At 38.9% G+C, this 23,233-nt stretch overlaps 1 protein-coding gene across 1 annotated transcript in view; it reads left to right on the top strand.

Annotated features, from left to right (window-relative positions):
* Positions 1 to 1,097: 1,097 nt before the first annotated feature.
* The window catches only part of EDTP (Egg-derived tyrosine phosphatase), a 41,756-nt gene continuing 19,620 nt past the window's right edge, over positions 1,098 to 23,233 (top strand). Inside the window, exons 1-6 of the mRNA XM_053782063.2 lie at positions 1,098 to 1,335; positions 7,111 to 7,167; positions 7,392 to 7,662; positions 9,845 to 9,995; positions 14,190 to 14,295; positions 19,379 to 19,512. Coding sequence (XP_053638038.1) covers positions 1,240 to 1,335; positions 7,111 to 7,167; positions 7,392 to 7,662; positions 9,845 to 9,995; positions 14,190 to 14,295; positions 19,379 to 19,512 — 815 coding nt within the window. The 5' untranslated portion in view covers positions 1,098 to 1,239. The remainder of the gene's footprint in view (positions 1,336 to 7,110; positions 7,168 to 7,391; positions 7,663 to 9,844; positions 9,996 to 14,189; positions 14,296 to 19,378; positions 19,513 to 23,233) is intronic.

The following is a 23,233-nucleotide window of genomic DNA, read 5'->3' on the forward strand; positions in this document are numbered from 1 at the left end:
TAGTCTGAGTAGCTGACACACATCACTGAAGGTAACTCTACCATTGTCTGTTTCGATACATCCATTAATGGGAATCGCTCATGGAATGAGCTATTCCCATGAACGGATCTTCCTGATTGTCCTGCTCTATTTCTGCAACATTGCAAACTCCCGATGATGTGTTGATTGCAATACGAAAGGCCTAGAGATACCACTCAACATCCCTTGTGGTTATTTTGGCCTTGTACCTGAATAAACTTACTAACACCTCTCAACAGCCAGGTAATGACAATTTGCTTCTCGCTACTAATTTAATATTTATAATTATTGTTATTGAGTAATGAATATTAAACGTAGGATCCGTTTTGTTATTCAATAACAATTTAATATTGTGGAATATATAATATATTCTTATATAGTATTGGGATATATGATAAGTTGGCAATACTGAGATGAGTGTTTACTCTAATTGATGTGTATTATTTTGTGTTGATAAATGATGATATATGATCAACTTTATTTCTACAAAGCTTGGTTTGGAAAAAAGTGACATTAATGACATATTTTACAGAAATTCCCTGGTTATGCAGAACATTTCAGGCTGCCTTAAAATATTCTTAGACTGTGTTAGTAAGTTTATTTACGTATAGGTACACAGAAATAGTTACACAAATTATCATACATAGTGACATATGTGTAAATTAACTAGGAAAACCCAGAAATGTCAGACAAAGTGACTTATTTCAATTGGGATCATTATAATTTCCATTGAGTTATTTGTTGAAAGTAATATTCGTAGAACCTTGTGCGAAGTGAAACAGAGAACTTCAGATATTAAATCTAACTCGGCATTGTATGTTGCTACTGGTTATAAAAAAAAAACTAAGGAAGTACGGAGATATTTGTAATATTTTTCCCGCCATGTAATAAATACGTCAGCGGTGGAGAGGGAAGAGTGAGCATATTAAGTATACTGAGACCACGCTCAACATGCTCAATATACTCAGTTTACCCGTGATTGGTGGAAATGTGTGAGTGTGGACCAATGAGGAGGCGTAGGGTGTGCAGTGTGTAGGTTGAGCAGAGTGAGAGAGTTGTGTGGTGTGTGGAGCAGCAGCAGCAGTAAGAGTGGTGTGTTTACAGCAGCAGCAGCAGCAGCAGCAGCTGGTGGTAGTAGTGGTGGTGGTGTTACTGCGTCTATTAGTGTCAAGGATGACCTACACACACACTCCTCACTAACCACCACACATCCTACCAGCCATGGAGAAACTCACACAAATAAAGACTAAAGATATAGAAGAGCTGTTGAAATATTTCGAGAAGAACACCTACAGGGCGAGAGAAAGTTGTGGCACGGTGAGTCTTAACATGTGGTGGGCGTGCCAGTATCTTAATATATAATACTTTCCATCATGTTTTTCCCCGTCTCTCATCTCGCTGTTGAAATGACATATCAAAAGTTTAGGGGTGGAATTACGTAAATTGTAAATAAAATCTTGTAGTAAGTGGAGGCTAAGATATATCTGGTGAGTTAAAAAATTGTCTGCTTTTGACAAGTGACACGTGTATACTGTGTGATTTTTTTTCTTTTTTTTTTGTTCCTTATGTGTCTGCAGTCATGTGTTTTTTATAAAGTTCAAAATAGCAGTTTTGTAAAAACTATATTTTTATTAGATATTTTACTTTTCTTGAATGACAGTGTGCAACATCTGGATATCTTTATTTGAAATTATTTTATCAATGGTTTTCTCTTTTCATTATAGAAATACATGATAGCAAAAGCTGAGGTAATCAGTCCCTTAGCCTGGAAGTGGGTATTCACTACCTATTATAGTAAATCGCCCAAAACTCATTGTTACCCAACAGAAATCAGCTGTATATTTAGATTAATCATCCATTCAGGTTCCATAGAGCACACACCCCACTGTTAAGAAGTCTCAACTTGTTGAACATAAATAACAAAAAAAGGCAATGCTGTGACTGAAATGTCGCTTAGTAAATGGTCCAAGTCGACCGAAACGTCGTCGTAAAATCCTCTCTTCTATGTGCGGGTTTTTTGTGTATTGTTGAACATACAACACATCCTTACTTACATATATACAGGACACTTAAAATGAACTTCAACCCAATGCTGACTTTCTGGGGACACAGTATAAGAAATTAGTATCCTTGATATGACACATGTTTGACTCGACCTTTTCAGGAATTCTGTGCCAATAAAGGGCCCTAAAATTTGGAATGCCCTTTCAGATGAAGCAAAAAATTTCCTCAGTCCCTGGCATTAAAAATTTTGTCAAAAAACTCCTGAATTTGACTTGAACTCTACTTGTACAATGTATTTAAACTGCCTGTTGTATCATTAGCAGCCCTGTTGATTCAAATCATATTAGCATTCATAGTGATGCTCACACTATCACAAGTCTTTCAACATGAGAATTCATGTACCAAGTTGTTACAGTATTTAAATCTCAAATATTGCAATCAATAGCATTCTAATAAACTACTGCAGTATATTTGTCTCATTGTTTAGTATAATTATAATTAATTTTAAGGCTGCCTGAAATGCTCTGCATAACAAGGGACTTTCTATAAAGTAGTTTATGTATGTTAATTACTCTGTTAATTGTATATTGTACTCCACTTAATAGAAAGCTTTTTAAGTCAGATGAGGTGCAGTGGGTAAAGTTGTCACAGGTGGGAGAGACCCACTAGTGGAAGTAGGTGATGCTCAAGATTTGGGCCATATTATTATTGTCATTTCTTCTGAGAGTGCTAAACCCATAGGGGTCATAAATTGCAGGGATAATGGAAAGCATTCACAGCCTTTTGTTATCATTACACCACAAATAATTAACAATAAACTTGTGCTACCTATTAGTCATGACAAAATCAAAGCTGCCTTCTGGCGGCTAGGCAAGCCAGAGTCAGGAGTTAGATAGCCAGTCGTGTTGGGGTAATTTTAAAAACTAAATCATATCTTATCAGAGAAGTCATATCAATGATAATGAACATTCATGTAAGAGTGCCTCACAAAAACACATCAGAACACTTGCACTGTACAAACTAATACATATCCTTAGGGAAGAGGTTAGCCTAATTTGTCAGTATGTTATACAACATGGTAACTTAGTAGCAAGAAATGAGGTAGAGGAAATGAAATAACTTTTGAAATGGAATTATATACCATGTTCAACTTCCTCTTAACTTTTTTTTATACTGGAGGATCCCGCTCAGCACTTCGCTTTCCGTATGGTGTTTCGCTAATGCAACAGTTTTCAATTATACCCATTCTTCATTTATTCAGACTTCCTACAATAAATATATTCACCACTTGCTATAAGCTAAAAATTAAAATATTTTAAAGTAATGTGTGTACTATATGTATATGCATTTTTTAGGCTTCAGGCTCTATTGCTCACTTAATACTTGATAGTGTAAACATGTTATCAGGCTTTTATATGCATTTGAAAGTGAAAAAAAAAGCTGTTTTATTCTACAGTGATTTTTGCTTTACAGTGGTAGCCCTGAACCTAACCTGCTGTTTAAGCAGGGGACTCTGTCTGTGTCTGTCTTTATCTGTCTCTCATAAACTGCTTCTCACCATGGTAGGGTGGCTTGAAAAAGAAAAGCTTTCACCATCATTTATTCAGTCACTGTCTTACCAGAAGTGTGATGCTTAGATAATCAAACTGCAACATCCCCCACCCTCGTTCAAAGTGCAGGCACTGTACTTGCCACCTCCAGGACCTTTTAAGCCCAGCTTACCAGTTTCCCCTGAGAAAACAAAATGATCTACAAAAGCATAAAATCCCAATCTCTCATTTGTAATAGTACTAATAGAAGTCTTGGCTAAAACTTTACCTAATGCATTTACCATACTGCACCTGGGTATGCTCTACGTACATTTATAACTAGGCGGCTAAAGAGGAAGGTACTGCAGTTTACTACCATATGCTGAAATGAAATGAAAAGTATCAAGAACACTAGGCATACACTTCTAGAATGTATACTTGCACAATTTACTGTGCATTCATCAATAAGAAAATAACAATTGGAATTTTATATACAGTATATAGATAGAATAATATCCTCGCTAAACATTCCAGTACAGTGGACCCTCGACCATCGATATTAATCCGTTCCTGAGAGCTCATCGTTAATCGAAATAATCGTTAATAGAGTTAATTTTCCCCATAAGAAATAATGGAAATCAAATTAATCCGTTCCTGACACCCCGAAGTATTGAAAAAAAAAAATTTTACCACATGAAATATTAATTTTAATACACACAAACTGAAGAAGACATGCACAGTTACATGACACTTACCGTTATTGAAGATCTGGTGATGATTGATGGGATGGGAGGAGGGGAGAGTGTGGATCTTCTTAGTGTTTAGAAGAGGAATCCCCTTCCATTAGGACTTGAGGTAGCAACTCTTTTTCCGGGGTTACTTCCCTTGTTCTTTTAATGCCACTAGGACCAGCTTGAGAGTCACTGGACTTCTGTCGCACAACATGTCTGTCCATAGAGGCCTGTACCTCCCGTTCCTTTATGACATTTCTAAAGTGTTTCACAACATTGTCAGTGTACAGGTTGCCAACACGGCTTGCAGTAGCTGTGTCAGGGTGATTTTCATCCATAAAGGTTTGCACTTTAAGCCACATTGCACAGATTTCCTTAATCTTAGAAATAGGCAACTTCTTCAATTTCTCTATCCCCTCCTCCGAAGCAGTTTCCTCAGGTCTGGCCTCATGCTGATGATGATGATCTAGCAGCTCATCAGTGGTTAGTTCTTCATTGTCCTCCTCCACCAACTCTTCCACATCCTCCCCACTAACCTCCAACCCCAAGGACTTTCCCAGTGCCACAATGGATTCCTCAATTGGCATAGGATTCTCAGGGTTAGCCTCAAACCCTTCAAAATCCCTTTTGTCTACACATTCTGGCCACAGTTTTTTCCAAGCAGAGTTCAAGGTCCTCTTAGTCACTTCCTCCCAAGCCTTACCTATAATGTTTACACAATTGAGGATGGTAAAGTGATCTCTCCAAAACTTTCTTAGTCAGTTGAGTTTCTGAGGTCACTACAAAGCACCTTTCAAACATAGCTTTTGTGTACAGTTTCTTGAAGTTGGAAATGACCTGCTGGTCCATGGGCTGCAGGAGAGGAGTGGTATTAGGAGGCAAAATCTTCACCTTAATGAAGCTCATTTCCGCAGAAAGTCGCTCTGCCACGTCTGAAGGATGACCAGGAGCATTGTCTAATACCAGGAGGCACTTCAGGTCTAATTTCTTTTCAGTTAGGTAATTTTTCACAGTGGGGGCAAATGCATGGTGTAACCAGTCATAGAAAAAGTCCCTAGTGACCCATGCCTTACTGTTTGCCCTCCACAGCACACACAAATTAGCCTTGAGGACATTGTTTTTCCTGAACACACTGGGAGTTTCAGAGTGATACACCAATAAAGGCTTCACTTTGCAATCACCACTAGCATTGCCACACATCAACAGAGTAAGCCTGTCTTTCATAGGCTTATGTCCTGGGAGTGCCTTTTCCTCCTCAGTAATGTAGGTCCTGCTTGGCATTTTCTTCCAAAACAGGCCTGTTTCATCACAATTAAACACTTGTTCAGGTTTCAGTCCTTCACTGTCTATGTACTCCTTGAATTCCTGCACATATTTTTCAGCTGCTTTGTGGTCCGAACTGGCAGCCTCACCATGCCTTATCACATTATGAATGCCACTACGCTTCTTAAATCTCTCAAACCAACCTTTGCTGGCCTTAAATTCACTCACATCACTAGTTGCAGATATTTTTTTAATTAAATCGTCATGCAACTTCCTAGCCTTTTCACATATGATCGCTTGAGAGATGCTATCTCCTGCTATCTGTTTTTCGTTTATCCACACCAATAAGAGTCTCTCAACATCTCTATCACTTGCGATCTCAGTTTCGAAAACATAGTTACACTTTTGGCAAGAACAGCTTCCTTGATTGCCGTTTTCTTGCCCACAAGAGTAGCGATGGTTGATTGGGGTTTACTATACAACCTGACCAGCTCGGAGACACGCACTCCACTCTCATACTTAGCAATGATCTCTTTCTTCATCTCCATAGTAATTCTCACCCTTTTTGCTGTAGGGTTGGCACTAGAAGCTTTCTTGGGGCCCATGGTGACTTATTTTGCAGGTGCAATCACTACAAAGGCTGTGATAATATGAAATGTTCCAATTGTATGTTTGGAAGCGACCGCTGTGGCTGGCTGGCTTGTAAACACTGGCACCCATGGGACAAGTGAAGCGCGCTCAGGCCAAAGTGGACGCGTCTCGAAAGGAACGAATAGCGTTGGTCAGGTTTTTTAGCGCTAGTCGAGGCAAAATTTTTGCAATAAAATGTATCGCTAGTCGGATTTATCGTTAATTGATGCCATCGTTGGTCGAGGGTCCACTGTATTTCTCCTCTAAATTCTCACCCTTACCTTCCCCACCAAAATTCTTCCCCTCTTCCCTACTTAATTTTTCCCCTTTCTTCTCCACCACCAGATTTTTGTCCCTCTTTACTCCCTTGCTTCCCATTCCTGTGCCAGTTTATTATCTTGCAAGGAAATATCTCCAAAATTCTAGATAAAATGGCTTAATTCTGTGCACCTTTTTAATTCCATGATTTTATCTCGTCTTGTCATATTGTTTATTTTCTTATTAACATATGGTAATGTACATATTTTCTTCCAATTTATTTTAAATATCGTTGATCATTACATTTCCTTTTATTGTAACTGTTCTTTACTCCCTGAAGATATATTTAATCCTGTACATTATTTCCAGTAGAACGTGATTGTAAAAAGCCCCTGCCTGATGCGTAAATTGTAGAATAACCATTCCCAGGTAGACAAATATTGTAATATAATTTAAAATTTCAAGACTACCAAGTGGGCAGTTTATTATGATTTCAGATGAGAGGTTGGTTGACTTAGGAAAGCATATACGTACTGTACAGTTGTACCTTGGTCTTTTTGACTTGTTAATGCCGTACACCAAGCAGATATGCAAAATTTTCCCTTCTGTAATTAAACTAATTTTTTTTATTATATGGATTAATTATGTTCTTATCTTGCTTCCTTTCCTCTCCACAGACTGAGCAAATACTTGGTAAATGTTTGGAGCTATGGAAGCTGGACTACAAGTGCATGGTGAGTATATATGGTGATTTATCATGTATCTATTATATCATATCCATTTTAATTTTGTGTTTATATTGGTGCCTGTTGTCTTTCACTCAAATTTTATAGTGCAGTTCAATACAGTGGACTTGTCTTAATGTTTTTGAAAATGTGTTGCATAAAGAAAAATATTTCAATTATTGAGCTTTGATTTAACAGGTGAAAATAGAAAGTTAACAAACCAATGCATACAGGTTGTGCCTAATGCTGGAGGAGAGTTGTGCAACAGTTACCCCACCAAGCTGATCATCCCAGAGTGTGAGGTGGTACCTGAGGGGTTAGATCCTCCAGAGCTGTTGTGCCCCCTCACCCTCACCTCCCCTTCACCGCTAAGTCTCAGTTCTCCTTCCATTATTCCGGGAGGCAGTGCCCCATCATTCTCCTCAGTCGTGTCTGGAGGGGCACGTGCCTCTGTTTCCATTAATGGACACCCTGTGGAATTGTTGAGAAAGGGTTCTCTACCAGGTAGGGTTCTCACAAACAATCATTAGTTTTTTAGGAGCATTTAAGTATTTGGTGGCATTTGTAACAAATAATTGGTGCTTACTCCATGGGAAAGTGGAACAGAATTCTTCCTCTGTAAGCCATGGGTGTCATAAAAGGCAACTAAAATGCCGGGAGCAGGGGGCTATTAATCCCTTCTCCTGTATACATTACTAAAGTTGAAAAGAAAAACTTTCGTTTTTCTTTTTGGGCCACCCTGTCTTGGTGGGATAGGGCCAGTTTGTTGAAAGAAAGAATTGGTGCTTAGTTGATGTATACTATTGCTTTATATATAGTAGTTTAAGTGATGTGTTATATGGTATAAAGAATAAGTCTCAATACTGTACCTGCAACAGTTCACCTTTTGATGACATTTCTGTCCATCCAGAACCATTGTCAAGTCACGACTTGGGTGAGGAAAATAAAGAAGGCCAGAAGACAATATGGCAGGGAAAGAAGGAAGTGGTGGTGGTTGTAGGATTAGCATCAGTAGTATTAGCAATAATAGTGGTATTGTTAGTAATAGAAGTAATAGTTTAGGGTCTAGTGGTAATAGTGGTATTGTTAGTAATAGAAGTAGAGGGTCTAGTAGTAGTACATTAAAGCAAAACAAAAGAGGAGCATTGCAGAAAATCTACTGGTCCATGTTGGGCAGGACTAATGATAGAGTAAGAAATTATTTAGATTTTTAAAAGTGGTGTAGATTGAAGTATCTTAACACCTTTGACACCTGTCCCCAAAGAGGGGCAGAGAAGAATTACATGGAAAGAAAATGAAGCAAGCAAGAGGAAATTTAGAAGACAGGAAATGCAAAGCCAGTACTGAAGACAGGTTGAGAAGAAAGGCGAGGAGGCAGCAAAGGTCAAATAATGAGTGTTCTGAAGATTAGGGTATTTGACAAAGCACTGAGAAAGACAGGCACTTAAAGGAGCAAAGCTAGGACTAAGATTGATGTTAGTGAAAGTTATGTGTATATGAGCTGATTTAACAAGATTGGATCTTTTAAAAGCTAGTTAATAAGATGTCTGTGATTTCCAACATGACAGATGAAAGCATTGTTGGTTTTGTCAAGGTGAACACATCCCTATAAAGGGCAAGTTGATAGTGGACTATATTGGTATTCTGTTGGTGCATTGCTTTAGGAGCTTATTTCTTTTTCTATTTGGTCTTGTAGTGTGTGAAAATTATTGGATCTTGGTGTAAAATACACAGCACACAGCTTGATAGTTTTTTGTTATGATGTAAAAGTTGTTAGATAAAAATGGAAAAATTTATCCAGAGATGGAGTCAAGTTATATTAGCAATTGAGATTCCATGTGAGAAATAAATTTCAATATAATTCTTGATGAAGGCTGGGACAAACACCAACTTTAATGGATATACAATTTATTGGCATTTTGGATGTTTCTTCATCCAATTGTAAAACATTTAAAATTCTTTCTGTATCATGAACTGAGTAACCCAACTAAGATAATTTAATCTGTATGATGTACAACTGACTTAAATTAAAATGTCTTTGTAATACATTTTAGATTCTGTTGATGGATGAAGAAACATCTAGAACATTAATAAAGAAATGGTGTATCCATTGAAGATAATGTTTGTTGCAACCTTGGTCTTGCTTTTTATACTGGAGTTAGTTATTTATATAAATTAATAATACCAAATATTTTTTGAAGATGGAGTTTTTATTGGTAAGCTGTTTTGCAATGTACTGTACTACTTATATTGATATTGTTGGGCCCCTTATATACTGTACTGTATTGTGTGTTTTGTACTGTACAAGATTTTAAGCACATTTGGTGCATAGTTTTTGTTGTGTGCTTCTTAAAAGACTTTCCATTTAAACTTCATTCTGTGCAAGTCTAAAATTTACTGTATTTTGAAGCTTATTAGACGCATTTTTTTTTTTTCCAAAAATGTCTCCAAAAACAACCCTGCGTCCTGTAAACTGAAGGTCAGTGACGGGAGCTATAAGTTTGGGGTGTGGGGTGGGCTATAGCTCTCCGTTATGTCTGATGCTGAGCCATTGAAACTAAAACTAAGTCTTATAAGCTGCGTCTTATAAGCTGTAAAATATGGTAAGTACTGTATTATGTTAATGAGGGATATCAGTGAGTATTGTCTTTTATAAGGAGCTGGGCAAGCTGTTTTGTTTTCTCAGCTAATGGAAGCAAGTGCATGGTGGAGGGAACGCCAGAGGCTCAGAGTGATGGAACGAGGCTGAGGGAGTTCATTCTGAAGGCCAAATTTGCTCGCTGTCGGGCTAGGTTTCCAGTTCCTGCCATTCTGTACAAAGGAAATTATATATGCAGGTTAGTGCCAAAAAAACACAGAAAAAAATTGGTTATAACCTGCTTCAAGTAGTTTTCATGTAAACTAATTTTAGTTTTGGAAGTTTGGCAAGTGATTGGTTTAAAGTTTTTGCTGACATAAGGCATGTCTGAAATTTAGCACTATTTTAACTGGTGTACTAGGAGGCAGTATCAGTTTTGTCTAGTCACTACATTGGGTTATACATGTGCATATTTTTCTCTTGTTCTATTTGTGCCTCAGATCAATCAATGATCTTACCTTTTCTAGTAGTGGCCAGTGCTTCAGCTTCACACCTTTGTTTCACAGTTAACGCTGAATTCATTTGGATAACAAAAACATTTGAGCAGTTGTGCTGCTGCTTGTCATATAGCAATGTGGATGACAAACTTGTTTATTCTTTGCCATCTACCTTTTTTTTTTTTTGTGGGGGGAGGGTTCTTGAATTACTGTTCATTAGTTGACAAGAAACAGATGATTGCTGATGTTATGAATGAAAAGAAGTTGGATGTCCTGGCCCTAAGCGAAACAAAGCTGAAGGGGGTAGGGGAGTTTCAGTGGGGGGAAATAAATGGGATTAAATCTAGAGTATCTGAGAGAGTTAGAGCAAAGGAAGGGGTAGCAGTAATGTTGAATGATCAGTTATGGAAAGAGAAAAGAGAATATGAATGTGTAAATTCAAGAATTATGTGGATTAAAGTAAAGGTTAGATGCGAGAAGTGGGTCATAATAAGCGTGTATGCACCTGAAGAAGAGAGGAATGCAGAGGAGAGAGAGAGATTTTGGGAGATGTTAAGTGAATGTATAGGAGCCTTTGAACCAAGTGAGAGAGTAATTGTGGTAGGGGACCTGAATGCTAAAGTAGGAGAAACTTTTAGAGAGGGTGTGGTAGGTAAGTTTGGGGTGCCAGGTGTAAATGATAATGGGAGCCCTTTGATGGAACTTTGTATAGAAAGGGGTTTAGTTATAGGTAATACATATTTTAAGAAAAAGAGGATAAATAAGTATACAAGATATGATGTAGGGCAAAATGACAGTAGTTTGTTGGATTATGTATTGGTAGATAAAAGACTGTTGAGTAGACTTCAGGATGTACATGTTTATAGAGGGGCCACAGATATATTAGATAACTTTCTAGTTGTAGCTACACTGAGAGTAAAAGGTAGATGGGATACAAGGAGAATAGAAGCATCAGGGAAGAGAGAGGTGAAGGTTTATAAACTAAAAGAGGAGGCAGTTAGGGTAAGATATAAACAGCTATTGGAGGATAGATGGGCTAATGAGAGCATAGGCAATGGGGTCGAAGAGGTATGGGGTAGGTTTAAAAATGTAGTGTTAGTGTTGAGCAGAAGTTTGTGGTTACAGGAAAGTGGGTGCGGGAGGGAAGAAGAGCGATTGGTGGAATGATGTAAAGAGAGTAGTAAGGGAGAAAAAGTTAGCATATGAGAAGTTTTTACAAAGTAGAAGTGATGCAAGGAGGGAAGAGTATATGGAGAAAAAGAGAGAGGTTAAGAGAGTGGTGAAGCAATGTAAAAAGAGAGCAAATGAGAGAGTGGGTGAGATGTTATCAACAAATTTTGTTGAAAATAAGAAAAAGTTTTGGAGTGAGATTAACAAGTTAAGAAAGCCTAGAGAACAAATGGATTTGTCAGTTAAAAATAGGAGAGGAGAGCTATTAAATGGAGAGTTAGAGGTATTGGGAAGATGGAGGGAATATTTTGAGGAATTGTTAAATGTTGATGAAGATAGGGAAGCTGTGATTTCGTGTATAGGACAAGGAGGAATAACATCTTGTAGGAGTGAGGAAGAGCCAGTTGTGAGTGGGGGGGAAGTTCGTGAGGCAGTAGGTAAAATGAAAGGGGGTAAGGCAGCCGGGATTGATGGGATAAAGATAGAAATGTTAAAAGCAGGTGGGGATATAGTTTTGGAATGGTTGGTGCAATTATTTAATAAATGTATGGAAGACGGTAAGGTACCTAGGGATTGGCAGAGAGCATGCATAGTTCTTGTATAAAGGCTAAGGGGACAAAAGAGATTGCAAAAATTAAAGGGGGATAAGTCTGCTGAGTATACCTGGTAAAGTGTATGGTAGTTATTATTGAAAGAATTAAGAGAAAGACGGAGAATAGGATAGCAGATGAACAAGGAGGCTTTAGGAAAGGTAGGGGGTGTGTGGACCAGGTGTTTACAGTGAAACATATAAGTGAACAGTATTTAGATAAGGCTAAAGAGGTCTTTGTGGCATTTATGGATTTGGAAAAGGCATATGACAGGGTGGATAGGGGGGCAATGTGGCAGATGTTGCAAGTGTATGGTGTAGGAGGTAGGTTACTGAAAGCAGTGAAGAGTTTTTACGAGGATAGTGAGGCTCAAGTTAGAGTATGTAGGAAAGAGGGAAATTTTTTCCCAGTAAAAGTAGGCCTTAGACAAGGATGTGTGATGTCACCGTGGTTGTTTAATATATTTATAGATGGGGTTGTAAGAGAAGTAAATGCGAGGGTCTTGGCAAGAGGCGTGGAGTTAAAAGATAAAGAATCACACGCAGTGGGAGTTGTCACAGCTGCTCTTTGCTGATGACACTGTGCTCTTGGGAGATTCTGAAGAGAAGTTGCAGAGATTGGTGGATGAATTTGGTAGGGTGTGCAAAAGAAGAAAATTAAAGGTGAATACAGGAAAGAGTAAGGTTATGAGGATAACAAAAAGATTAGGTGATGAAAGATTGAATATCAGATTGGAGGGAGAGAGTATGGAGGAGGTGAATGTATTCAGATATTTGGGAGTGGACGTGTCAGCGGATGGGTCTATGAAAGATGAGGTGAATCATAGAATTGATGAGGGGAAAAGAGTGAGTGGTGCACTTAGGAGTCTGTGGAGACAAAGAACTTTGTCCTTGGAGGCAAAGAGGGGAATGTATGAGAGTATAATTTTACCAACGCTCTTATATGGGTGTGAAGCATGGGTGATGAATGTTGCAGCGAGGAGAAGGCTGGAGGCAGTGGAGATGTCATGTCTGAGGGCAATGTGTGGTGTGAATATAATGCAGAGAATTCGTAGTTTGGAAGTTAGGAGGAGGTGCGGGATTGCCAAAACTGTTGTCCAGAGGGCTGAGGAAGGGTTGTTGAGGTGGTTCGGACATGTAGAGAGAATGGAGCGAAACAGAATGACTTCAAGAGTGTATCAGTCTGTAGTGGAAGGAAGGCGGGGTAGGGGTCGGCCTAGGTAAGGTTGGAGGGAGGGGGTAAAGGAGGTTTTGTGTGCGAGGGGCTTGGACTTCCAGCAGGCATGCGTGAGCGTGTTTGATAGGAGTGAATGGAGACAAATGGTTTTTAATACTTGACGTGCTGTTGGAGTGTGAGCAAAGTAACATTTATGAAGGGGTTCAGGGAAATCGGCAGGCCGGACTTGAGTCCTGGAGATGGGAAGTACAGTGCCTGCACTCTGAAGGAGGGGTGTTAATGTTGCAGTTTAAAAACTGTAGTGTAAAGCACCCTTCTGGCAAGACAGTGATGGAGTGAATGATGGTGAAAGTTTTTCTTTTTCGGGCCACCCTGCCTTGGTGGGAATCGGCCAGTGTGATAATAAAAAAAAAAAAATAATAAATAATAGTTGTATGTGTGGTCAAAGTATTGGCAGAATCTGCAGTGTTATTAAATAGGACCTAAACTCACTCACTGCATTTGCTTATACAAAGCTTTAGGTTAGCAATCAACTTTGGTCAACATGTAACATAAAGACTTTACCGGAGACTTTTTATTCCAAGCAATTTTCACCATTTTAAGAATACAGCCTCTCCTCGCTTAGTGATGTACTCGTTTACCGATGACTCTGACTTATGACGGGCTCTCTGACCAGTGTGCATACCTAAATAATATATATTAGAGCTGATTTTCTCTATTCTTTTTATTACAATATACAGTACACTTCTGTATAAACATTTTAAAATATACCAGAAATGTTATAAATGGTGCAAAGGTGACATTAAAACATTATCAAAAATGGTTGACACAAGCCCACTACCATTGTGTGCTCCTTACTTTGCAATGAATTCGTTTACCGACGTGGTCTTAGGAATGGAACTCAGTCGTTAAGTGAGGAAAGGCTGTAGTACTTTTACTTGGTATTAGATGGCAATTAAATTGTTTCCTTTGTCTTTTGTTCGACTTTATTGAATGTGTCCTGTATTACATAATTTTCAGGTCTGCCACTTTATCTGGAGGTCCGGAAATGTATGGGCGCTCTGGAATGGAATACCTCTTTCCTACTGCTACCTCTAAAGCTGATGATGACGACGATGATGACGAAGTAAAGAATAAATTTATCCTTTAACTAATTTAGATTCATAATATACAGTAGGTTCCAACATACAATCATTTGCTCTCATGATCATGGTGTTTTAAAATCAGTTAATTACACATGAACACTAATCTGCAGATGCAATTACATATATGGTAAATATTAAGCAAGAAATTTTTTAATTAAAAAAAAAAACTGATTTGCTTTACAGCGGTGGGAATCTAACCCCATATATTGATGAGGTATGCCTGTACAGCATTGAAAATTTTAAAATTAAAACTTTTGGACTGAATTATGATTGTCTGTTTTTATCGAAATACGTACGTTGATAGTTTATTATTTTATACTTATATGGAGAGTTCATGTTTGTTTGGCAGAGACTGTAGATTTAAAAAATACATTTGCTGGAGGATAACTGGTGATAGTGTCTAATATATAGTTAGGTGGTCAGTGGCTGAGGTACAGAGCAGTAGAGGCTCAGATCACCTGGCTGAACCACCCTCTCTCGCTCCTCAGTACTTTTCAGTACTAATGAATTTTGAATTCACTGGCAACATTGTTTAGAGTCATAGCAAAATAAACTGTTTTCCATCAAACTACAATTTGGTTTCCGGCCATCATTTTGTCTCTGGTGTGGGAAACTAATCTTGCATGATTACGAATAAGGACACGTGACTCTGATGCCATGTGGAGACATGTCCAGCACCTCATTGTGAAGCCTGCAAGGCCAAGTTATTTATTAATCACACCTAATAGACTTTTATCCATCAAGACAGCACTCGGAATTTACGTAAACATGTGCAGTGCCTGGGTATGCTTATCTAACTGATCTCTCAAGAGAGTCTTGTCTGCAATTCAGATTTTCTCTTTGGAATTTTATAAAAAATTAACCTTTTGCACTAACTTTGACAGATTTTGCACCTGCACTAACTCTGAATTCTACTAACCCTATCCTTATGCTCTGACCCATGTGGGGTTAGCGTTTATTTTTAATGACTCGCAAACTTGTAATAAAACGATTTCAAACAAACCACTGTACAACAGGAGATTCAACTGTAAAAACTTGCATATGTGGTCAGTGGGCCCATACTAACCTCCCTATGATGTATAAATATACATGTACCTAGTTGGACGAATCTTACTGTAGCCATCTGAACAGCTGGCTTATGTGCTGGCTGAGTTTTAAGGCTCCCTTGTCACAAATTCAAGCCCCACCTGTACAGTGGTTTATTTTTTAATGTGATAATAGCAATTCAGCTGCAAAGTAACTAGTTGAATAAATAGTTGAATAATTGTTTTCTTTGTTAACGTAAGTCATCATTATTGAAAAAGGTTTTGAAGGAAATTGCAATTATAAATCTCACATTTAATACAGATTTATGTATTTCAGTAAATCACCCATTATCAGGTCCTGGTGGTAGGGAGGGTGTGCTAGATTTTCTACAATGACAGATAATGGATTAACTTTTCTTTATGGTCCATATTTTTGTACAACCCTTTCTGGCATTTTATATTTGTGTATTTTGTATGTAAAAGAGGGGAGAGAGGGTAAGTTGGAGATTAGAGGGAAGAAAGGAGTTTTTTTGGGTGAGGGTAAGGAGAGAGGAATAGGGAAGGAGGGGATGCAGTGAGTGGGCACAAGATGGAGTGTAGGGGTGGTGGTGATTGATGGGGATTCGGGAACAGGAAAGGGGTTGAGTGGGAGGGAGTATTGAAGGGGTAATGAAGTGGTGGTGGAACCCGGTAATGACATAAAATTCAGTTGTACCAATACATAATAGGTAGTAAGGGTGGAGGGAAGGAGGAAATGGTAGTAGGTAAATAGATTATATGTATTCACAGGTTCAATTTTTTTTTTTTTACAATTTCTTTAACCTTTATAAAAAAAAATTCTTTAACCTTATGACTGATACTGACATGCATAAAAATACAGAATAAAAAAACAGGTGTGGTAAATCTGGTGAACATATTTTGAAAGAAATCCTACAGATAGTTTTCATGCTATGCATAGGTATGGGTAGTTTCCTTGCAAGATTTATTATTTACTGTTAACCTACTATTGTAACTAGCTTCTTGGGATATTAAATTATAATTTAGTGTCTCGCACAGTCAAAAGAAGATTGAAAACTTCATTGTTAAAATTTGAAATTTGATTGAACTTTGTATAGAAAGGGGTTTAGTTATAGGTAATACATATTTTAAGAAAAAGAGGATAAATAAGTATACAAGATATGATGTAGGGCGAAATGACAGTAGTTTGTTGGATTATGTAATTGGTAGATAAGACTGTTGAGTAGACTTCAGGATGTACATGTTTATAGAGGGGCCACAGATATATCAGATCACTTTCTAGTTGTAGCTACACAGAGTAAAAGGTAGATGGGATACAAGGAGAATAGAAGCATCAGGGAAGAGAGAGGTGAAGGTTTATAAACTAAAAGAGGAGGCAGTTAGGGAAAGATATAAACAGCTATTGGAGGATAGATGGGCTAATGAGAGCATAGGCAATGGGGTCGAAGAGGTATGGGGTAGGTTTAAAAATGTAGTGTTAGTGTTCAGCAGAAGTTTGTGGGTGCGGGAGGGAAGAGGAGCGATTGGTGGAATGATGATGTAAAGAGAGTAGTAAGGGAGAAAAAGTTAGCATATGAGAAGTTTTTACAAAGTGGAAGTGATGCAAGGAGGGAAGAGTATATGGAGAAAAAGAGAGAGGTTAAGAGTGGTGAAGCAATGTAAAAAGAGAGCAAATGAGAGAGTGGGTGAGATGTTATCAACAAATTTTGTTGAAAATTAGAAAAAGTTTTGGAGTGAGATTAACAAGTTAAGGAAGCCTAGAGAACAAATGGATTTGTCAGTTAAAAATAGGAGAGGAGAGTTATTAAATGGAGAGTTAGAGGTATTGGGAAGATGGAGGGAACATTTTGAGGAATTGTTAAATGTTGATGAAGATAGGGAAGCTGTGATTTCGTGTATAGGGCAAGGAGGAATAGCATCTTGTAGGAGCGAGGAAGAGCCAGTTGTGAGTGTGGGGGAAGTTCGTGAGGCAGTAGGTAAAATGAAAGGGGGTAAAGCAGCCGGGATTGATGGGATAAAGATAGAAATGTTAAAAGCAGGTGGGGGATATAGTTTTGGAGTGGTTGGTGCAATTATTTAATGTATGGAAGAGGGTAAGGTACCTAGGGATTGGCAGAGAGCATGCATAGTTCCTTTGTATAAAGGCAAAGGGGACAAAAGAGAGTGCAAAAATTATAGGGGGATAAGTCTGTTGAGTATACCTGGTAAAGTGTATGGTAGTTATTATTGAAAGAATTAAAAGTAAGACGGAGAATAGGATAGCACATGAACAAGGAGGCTTCAGGAAAGGTAGGGGGTGTGTGGACCAGGTGTTTACAGTGAAACATATAAGTGAACAGTATTTAGATAAGGCTAAAGAGGTCTTTGTGGCATTTATGGATTTGGGAAAGGCGTATGACAGGGTGGATAGGGGGGCAATGTGGCAGATGTTGCAGGTGTATGGTGTAGGAGGTAGGTTACTGAAAGCAGTGAAGAGTTTTTACGAGGATAGTGAGGCTCAAGTTAGAGTATGTAGGAAAGAGGGAAATTATTTCCCAGTAAAAGTAGGCCTTAGACAAGGATGTGTGATGTCACCGTGGTTGTTTAATATATTTATAGATGGGGTTGTAAGAGAAGTAAATGCGAGGGTCTTGACAAGAGGCGTGGAGTTAAAAGATAAAGAATCACATATAAAGTGGGAGTTGTCACAGTTGCTCTTTGCTGATGACACTGCTCTTGGGAGATTCTGAAGAGAAGTTGCAGAGATTGGTGGATGAATTTGGTAGGGTGTGCAAAAGAAGAAAATTAAAAGTGAATACAGGAAAGAGTAAGGTTATGAGGATAACAAAAATATTAGGTGATGAAAGATTGGATATCAGATTGGAGGGAGAGAGTATGGAGGAGGTGAATGTATTCAGATATTTGGGAGTGGACGTGTCAGCGGATGGGTCTATGAAGGATGAGGTGAATCATAGAATTGATGAGGGGAAAAGGGTGAGTGGTGCACTTAGGAGTCTGTGGAGACAAAGAACTTTGTCCTTGGAGGCAAAGAGGGGAATGTATGAGAGTATAGTTTTACCAACACACTTATATGGGTGTGAAGCATGGGTGATGAATGTTGCGAGGAGAAGGCTGGAGGCAGTGGAGATGTCATGTCTGAGGGCAATGTGTGGTGTGAATATAATGCAGAGAATTCGTAGTTTGGAAGTTAGGAGGAGGTGCGGGATTACCAAAACTGTTGTCCAGAGGGCTGAGGAAGGGTTGTTGAGGTGGTTCGGACATGTAGAGAGAATGGAGCGAAACAGAATGACTTCAAGAGTGTATCAGTCTGTAGTGGAAGGAAGGCGGGGTAGGGGTCGGCCTAGGAAAGGTTGGAGGGAGGGGGTAAAGGAGGTTTTGTGTGCGAGGGGCTTGGACTTCCAGCAGGCGTGCGTGAGCGTGTTTGATAGGAGTGAATGGAGACGAATGGTTTTTAATACTTGACGTGCTGTTGGAGTGTGAGCAAAGTAACATTTATGAAGGGGTTCAGGGAAACTGGCAGGCTTGACTTGAGTCCTGGAGATGGGAAGTACAGTGCCTGCACTCTGAAGGAGGGGTGTTAATGTTGCAGTTTAAAAACTGTAGTGTAAAGCACCCTTCTGGCAAGACAGTGATGGAGTGAATGATGGTGAAAGTTTTTCTCTTTCGGGCCACCCTGCCTTGGTGGGAATCGGCCAGTGTGATAATAATAATAATGACTGTCAGATGATGGTGGAGCCGAATAAACTTCACGACAGCTGAGTAATTGTGAATGCCAAGTAATAGATTGCCAGATAATGGGTGATTGTATTTGGTTTATTTATATTGTCAGAAATCATTTAATTGAATGTTGCCCTCATCAACTTGTTTAAGGAACCAAATCTCTCTATCAGGGTTTATATTAAGGATTTGATTTATTCATCAAAATGAATTTTAGAAGTCAAAGTATCTAAGAATCCTTAATATATTTTTCTTTTTCTGCGTGACACTTTCTTAATATTTAATGCTGGCCTGTGTGTTTCAGGTGACTCGGACAAACAGCGACTGGCAGTTGTTTGACCGCGTAAGATCTCAGGACATCAGACTATTAAGGGCGTGTAATGTTGGTGTGATAGTTGACCTTATGGTGGAGAAGAAGAAAGTGAAGTTTGGAATGTAGTAAGTATTGGCAGATAGATATTATGGTTATTCATGCACAACTTGTTACTAATAACTTTTGAGATGGCAGAATGAGTTCTCAAATGGGGGTTGGGGAGTAATTAATCATTTGGGTATTATTTTTATAAAGAAAATTATCTTGCAGGTCTTATTTAATGGTTTATTACTGGAAATCATACATGGTGTTCCATACAGTATTCATGAAGTCCTTTGTAGCAGGCCCTATTAGGAACATGTCACAGCAAAATGACTGGAAGAATTCATGACTAATATAAACATTGAACCATCATGATCCAGGACGGACAGACACATTATCCAGTTTTCACCTTAAATTTCTGGGTTGTGAACACGCTCATATAATTTTAAAGTTTACTCCTTGATAGTGCTATATGATCTTAAGGTAAAAGTGTAAAAAAAGCAGTAGAGGTATTGCTTTTAATGATTAAGTAAAAAAGGATAGGATCCAACAATGGTCTTGACTGGACTGGCTGATGCTGCCACTGATGATTCGGAAAGATTCACCCTATCTTTTACATTAACAGTAGGGCCTTGATTTATGAGGTTGAGTTATGAGGTTTGCACTTATGACATCGGTATTTTGGAAGCAGTTAACCACTTTAGCTGTGGCTACTATCTCAAGCATAAACATAGCAATGACCTTAGCTGTATAACTACTTCAGGCACACACCAATCATATTTGCCTCCACTGCAGTAATTACACCTCTGGTCAGTACACAGGATAAGTTGTTTAATATTATATCCCAGAGAAATTTGCCTTCTGACTTTCCCGCCAACACTGCATTAAAATATTGTTAAAGATAAGATGTTTTTGATTTATTTTCTTTATGCAGTATTTTATATCACTTTTCCTTTTTTTTTTTTGCAGATTTACAAAAAATCATATAATTGCAGAAAGTAGAAACTTTTAATTATACTGGCAAACTTCAAAATGGTCTTCATATGCAATATATTAATGATGAAGTACTGTTCCCATTTTATGCTGTACCAGTATTGGACTATACAAGTGGAATGAGGCATCCAAATTACTCCCCTCCCCCCACAAAAAAAATAGGCATTTATCATCAGTAAATGGTTGTGAGGTCATTGCTGCAGCAACCTGGTTTCAAAACATGCCTCCTAAAATGAAAAATGAAATGCAACAAAAGCGGCTCTTAGTTAAGTACAGGAGGGGCTCGCTTATATGACAGGTTAGGTTCCAGGCTACCACCATAAAGTGAATTGCCCTTTTTTTCACTTTCAAATGCATATAAATGCCTGATAAGTTCACACTATCATTATATTAAGTTAGCAATAGATCTGGGCATAAAAAAAAAGCACATACAGTAAACTTACCTTTAAATATTTGTAGTCCTAATGTAGGGCGAGAGGTGAGTAGTATTTATTGTAGGAAGTCAGGTGCGGTAGCCCACCCAGCTACCACAGCTCACAATTATGTTTGTTTTACTATAATTGTATATATTTTGTTTATGATATGTAGCATATTTATTACATAATTTTGAAAAAATATTATAGATGGATTAATGAAAATGTCTATAATAATGTAATATAAGAGATTTAAACCACCTCAGAGCTATTATTATAATTATTATTATCATGATCATTATTATGCTTATTGCCATTGACATTCATTGTTCACTGAGTTTAATTATTTCTAACTTGGCATTTAAAGTAAGAGGCTTACGACTTCTCTTATCACAGCTATTATCATCATCATCATAAATGAGAGAGACGTGGAGAATGTAAACAGACTTAGTGTAAGCCGAGGCTGGTCAGACAAACGTGCATCAAGACCTGTCCACTTTCTATTCATACATGATCATTTTGCATTATGCATGCTTTTATGAAGTTTTTACGTCACAGTACAAACACCTTACATTGTGTAAAAGTTGTCTTCATGTTGGTGTAGTAGAACAAATAACAGCAACACTCCCATTTTCATTCAACACCCCATTTTTAGAGCGTATGACGCTATGAGTTTACCTGGAGTTTACCTGGAGAGAGTTCCGGGGGTCAACGCCCCCGCGGCCCGGTCTGTGACCAGGCCTCCTGGTGGATCAGAGCCTGATCAACCAGGCTGTTGCTGCTGGCTGCACGCAAACCAACGTACGAGCCACAGCCCGGCTGATCCGGAACTGACTTTAGGTGCTTGTCCAGTGCCAGCTTGAAGACTGCCAGGGGTCTGTTGGTAATCCCCCTTATGTGTGCTGGGAGGCAGTTGAACAGTCTCGGGCCCCTGACACTTATTGTATGGTCTCTTAACGTGCTAGTGACCCCCCTGCTTTTCATTGGGGGGATGGTGCATCATCTGCCAAGTCTTTTGCTTTCGTAGTGAGTGATTTTCGTGTGCAAGTTCGGTACTAGTCCCTCTAGGATTTTCCAGGTGTATATAATCATGTATCTCTCCCTCCTGTGTTCCAGGGAATACAGGTTTAGGAACCTCAAGCGCTCCCAATAATTGAGGTGTTTTATCTCCGTTATGCGCGCCGTGAAAGTTCTCTGTACATTTTCTAGGTCGGCAATTTCACCTGCCTTGAAAGGTGCTGTTAGTGTGCAGCAATATTCCAGCCTAGATAGAACAAGTGACCTGAAGAGTGTCATCATGGGCTTGGCCTCCCTAGTTTTGAAGGTTCTCATTATCCATCCTGTCATTTTTCTAGCAGATGCAATTGATGCAATGTTATGGTCCTTGAAGGTGAGATCCTCCGACATGATCACTCCCAGGTCTTTGACGTTGGTGTTTCGCTCTATTTTGTGGCCAGAATTTGTTTTGTACTCTGATGAAGATTTAATTTCCTCATGTTTACCATATCTGAGTAATTGAAATTTCTCATCGTTGAACTTCATATTGTTTTCTGCAGCCCACTGAAAGATTTGGTTGATGTCCGCCTGGAGCTTTGCAGTGTCTGCAATGGAAGACACTGTCATGCAGATTCGGGTGTCATCTGCAAAGGAAGACACGGTGCTGTGGCTGACATCCTTGACTATGTCGGATATGAGGATGAGGAACAAGATGGGAGCGAGTACTGTGCCTTGTGGAACAGAGCTTTTCACCGTAGCTGCCTCGGACTTTACTCTGTTGACGACTACTCTCTTAATATTTAATGCTGGCCTGGAGTGAAGGCATATGAAAAAAATATTTTTCTATGGTAACCCCAGTATTACTATACTATACATACAGATTCTCTGGTGTTGTACTAAGGAAAACGAATTCTTCCCGTCACTCCCACAAGCTGCCTGGCTACCACATTTCGTATTTGTCAGTTTGTCAGTGGTCCCTCGCTTTTCGTAGTTCTCGGAAATCATAGATTTCAGAAATCATAGGGATATTTTCGTATAAACATGGGCTCACTTATCATAGGTTGACTCGCGAATAGTAGTTCGTCCGGGACGCGTACGCACGGTGTGAGCCGGGGCGGCCTCCCTACCCAGCCAGTCTGGCATAGTTTACCAGTGAGCGAAGGTCCCCTCACGTGCTCCTACGAAATATTTCATAATATTCCACTCATTTTAGTGCTTGCAAGTACTAAAGCTACCATGGCTCCAAAGAAAGCTCCTAGTGCCAAGCCTGTGGTAAAGAAGGTGAGAAATACGGTTGAATTTAAGAAAAACATCATTGAACAATATGAAAGTGGCACAAGTGCGGCCGAGCTGGCCAGGATGTTTAAGAAACCCTACACAACCATATGTTCCATAGTGGCCA

The sequence above is a fragment of the Cherax quadricarinatus genome, chromosome 30 (assembly GCF_038502225.1).
Source record: "Cherax quadricarinatus isolate ZL_2023a chromosome 30, ASM3850222v1, whole genome shotgun sequence".
NCBI classification, from domain to species: domain Eukaryota; kingdom Metazoa; phylum Arthropoda; class Malacostraca; order Decapoda; family Parastacidae; genus Cherax; species Cherax quadricarinatus.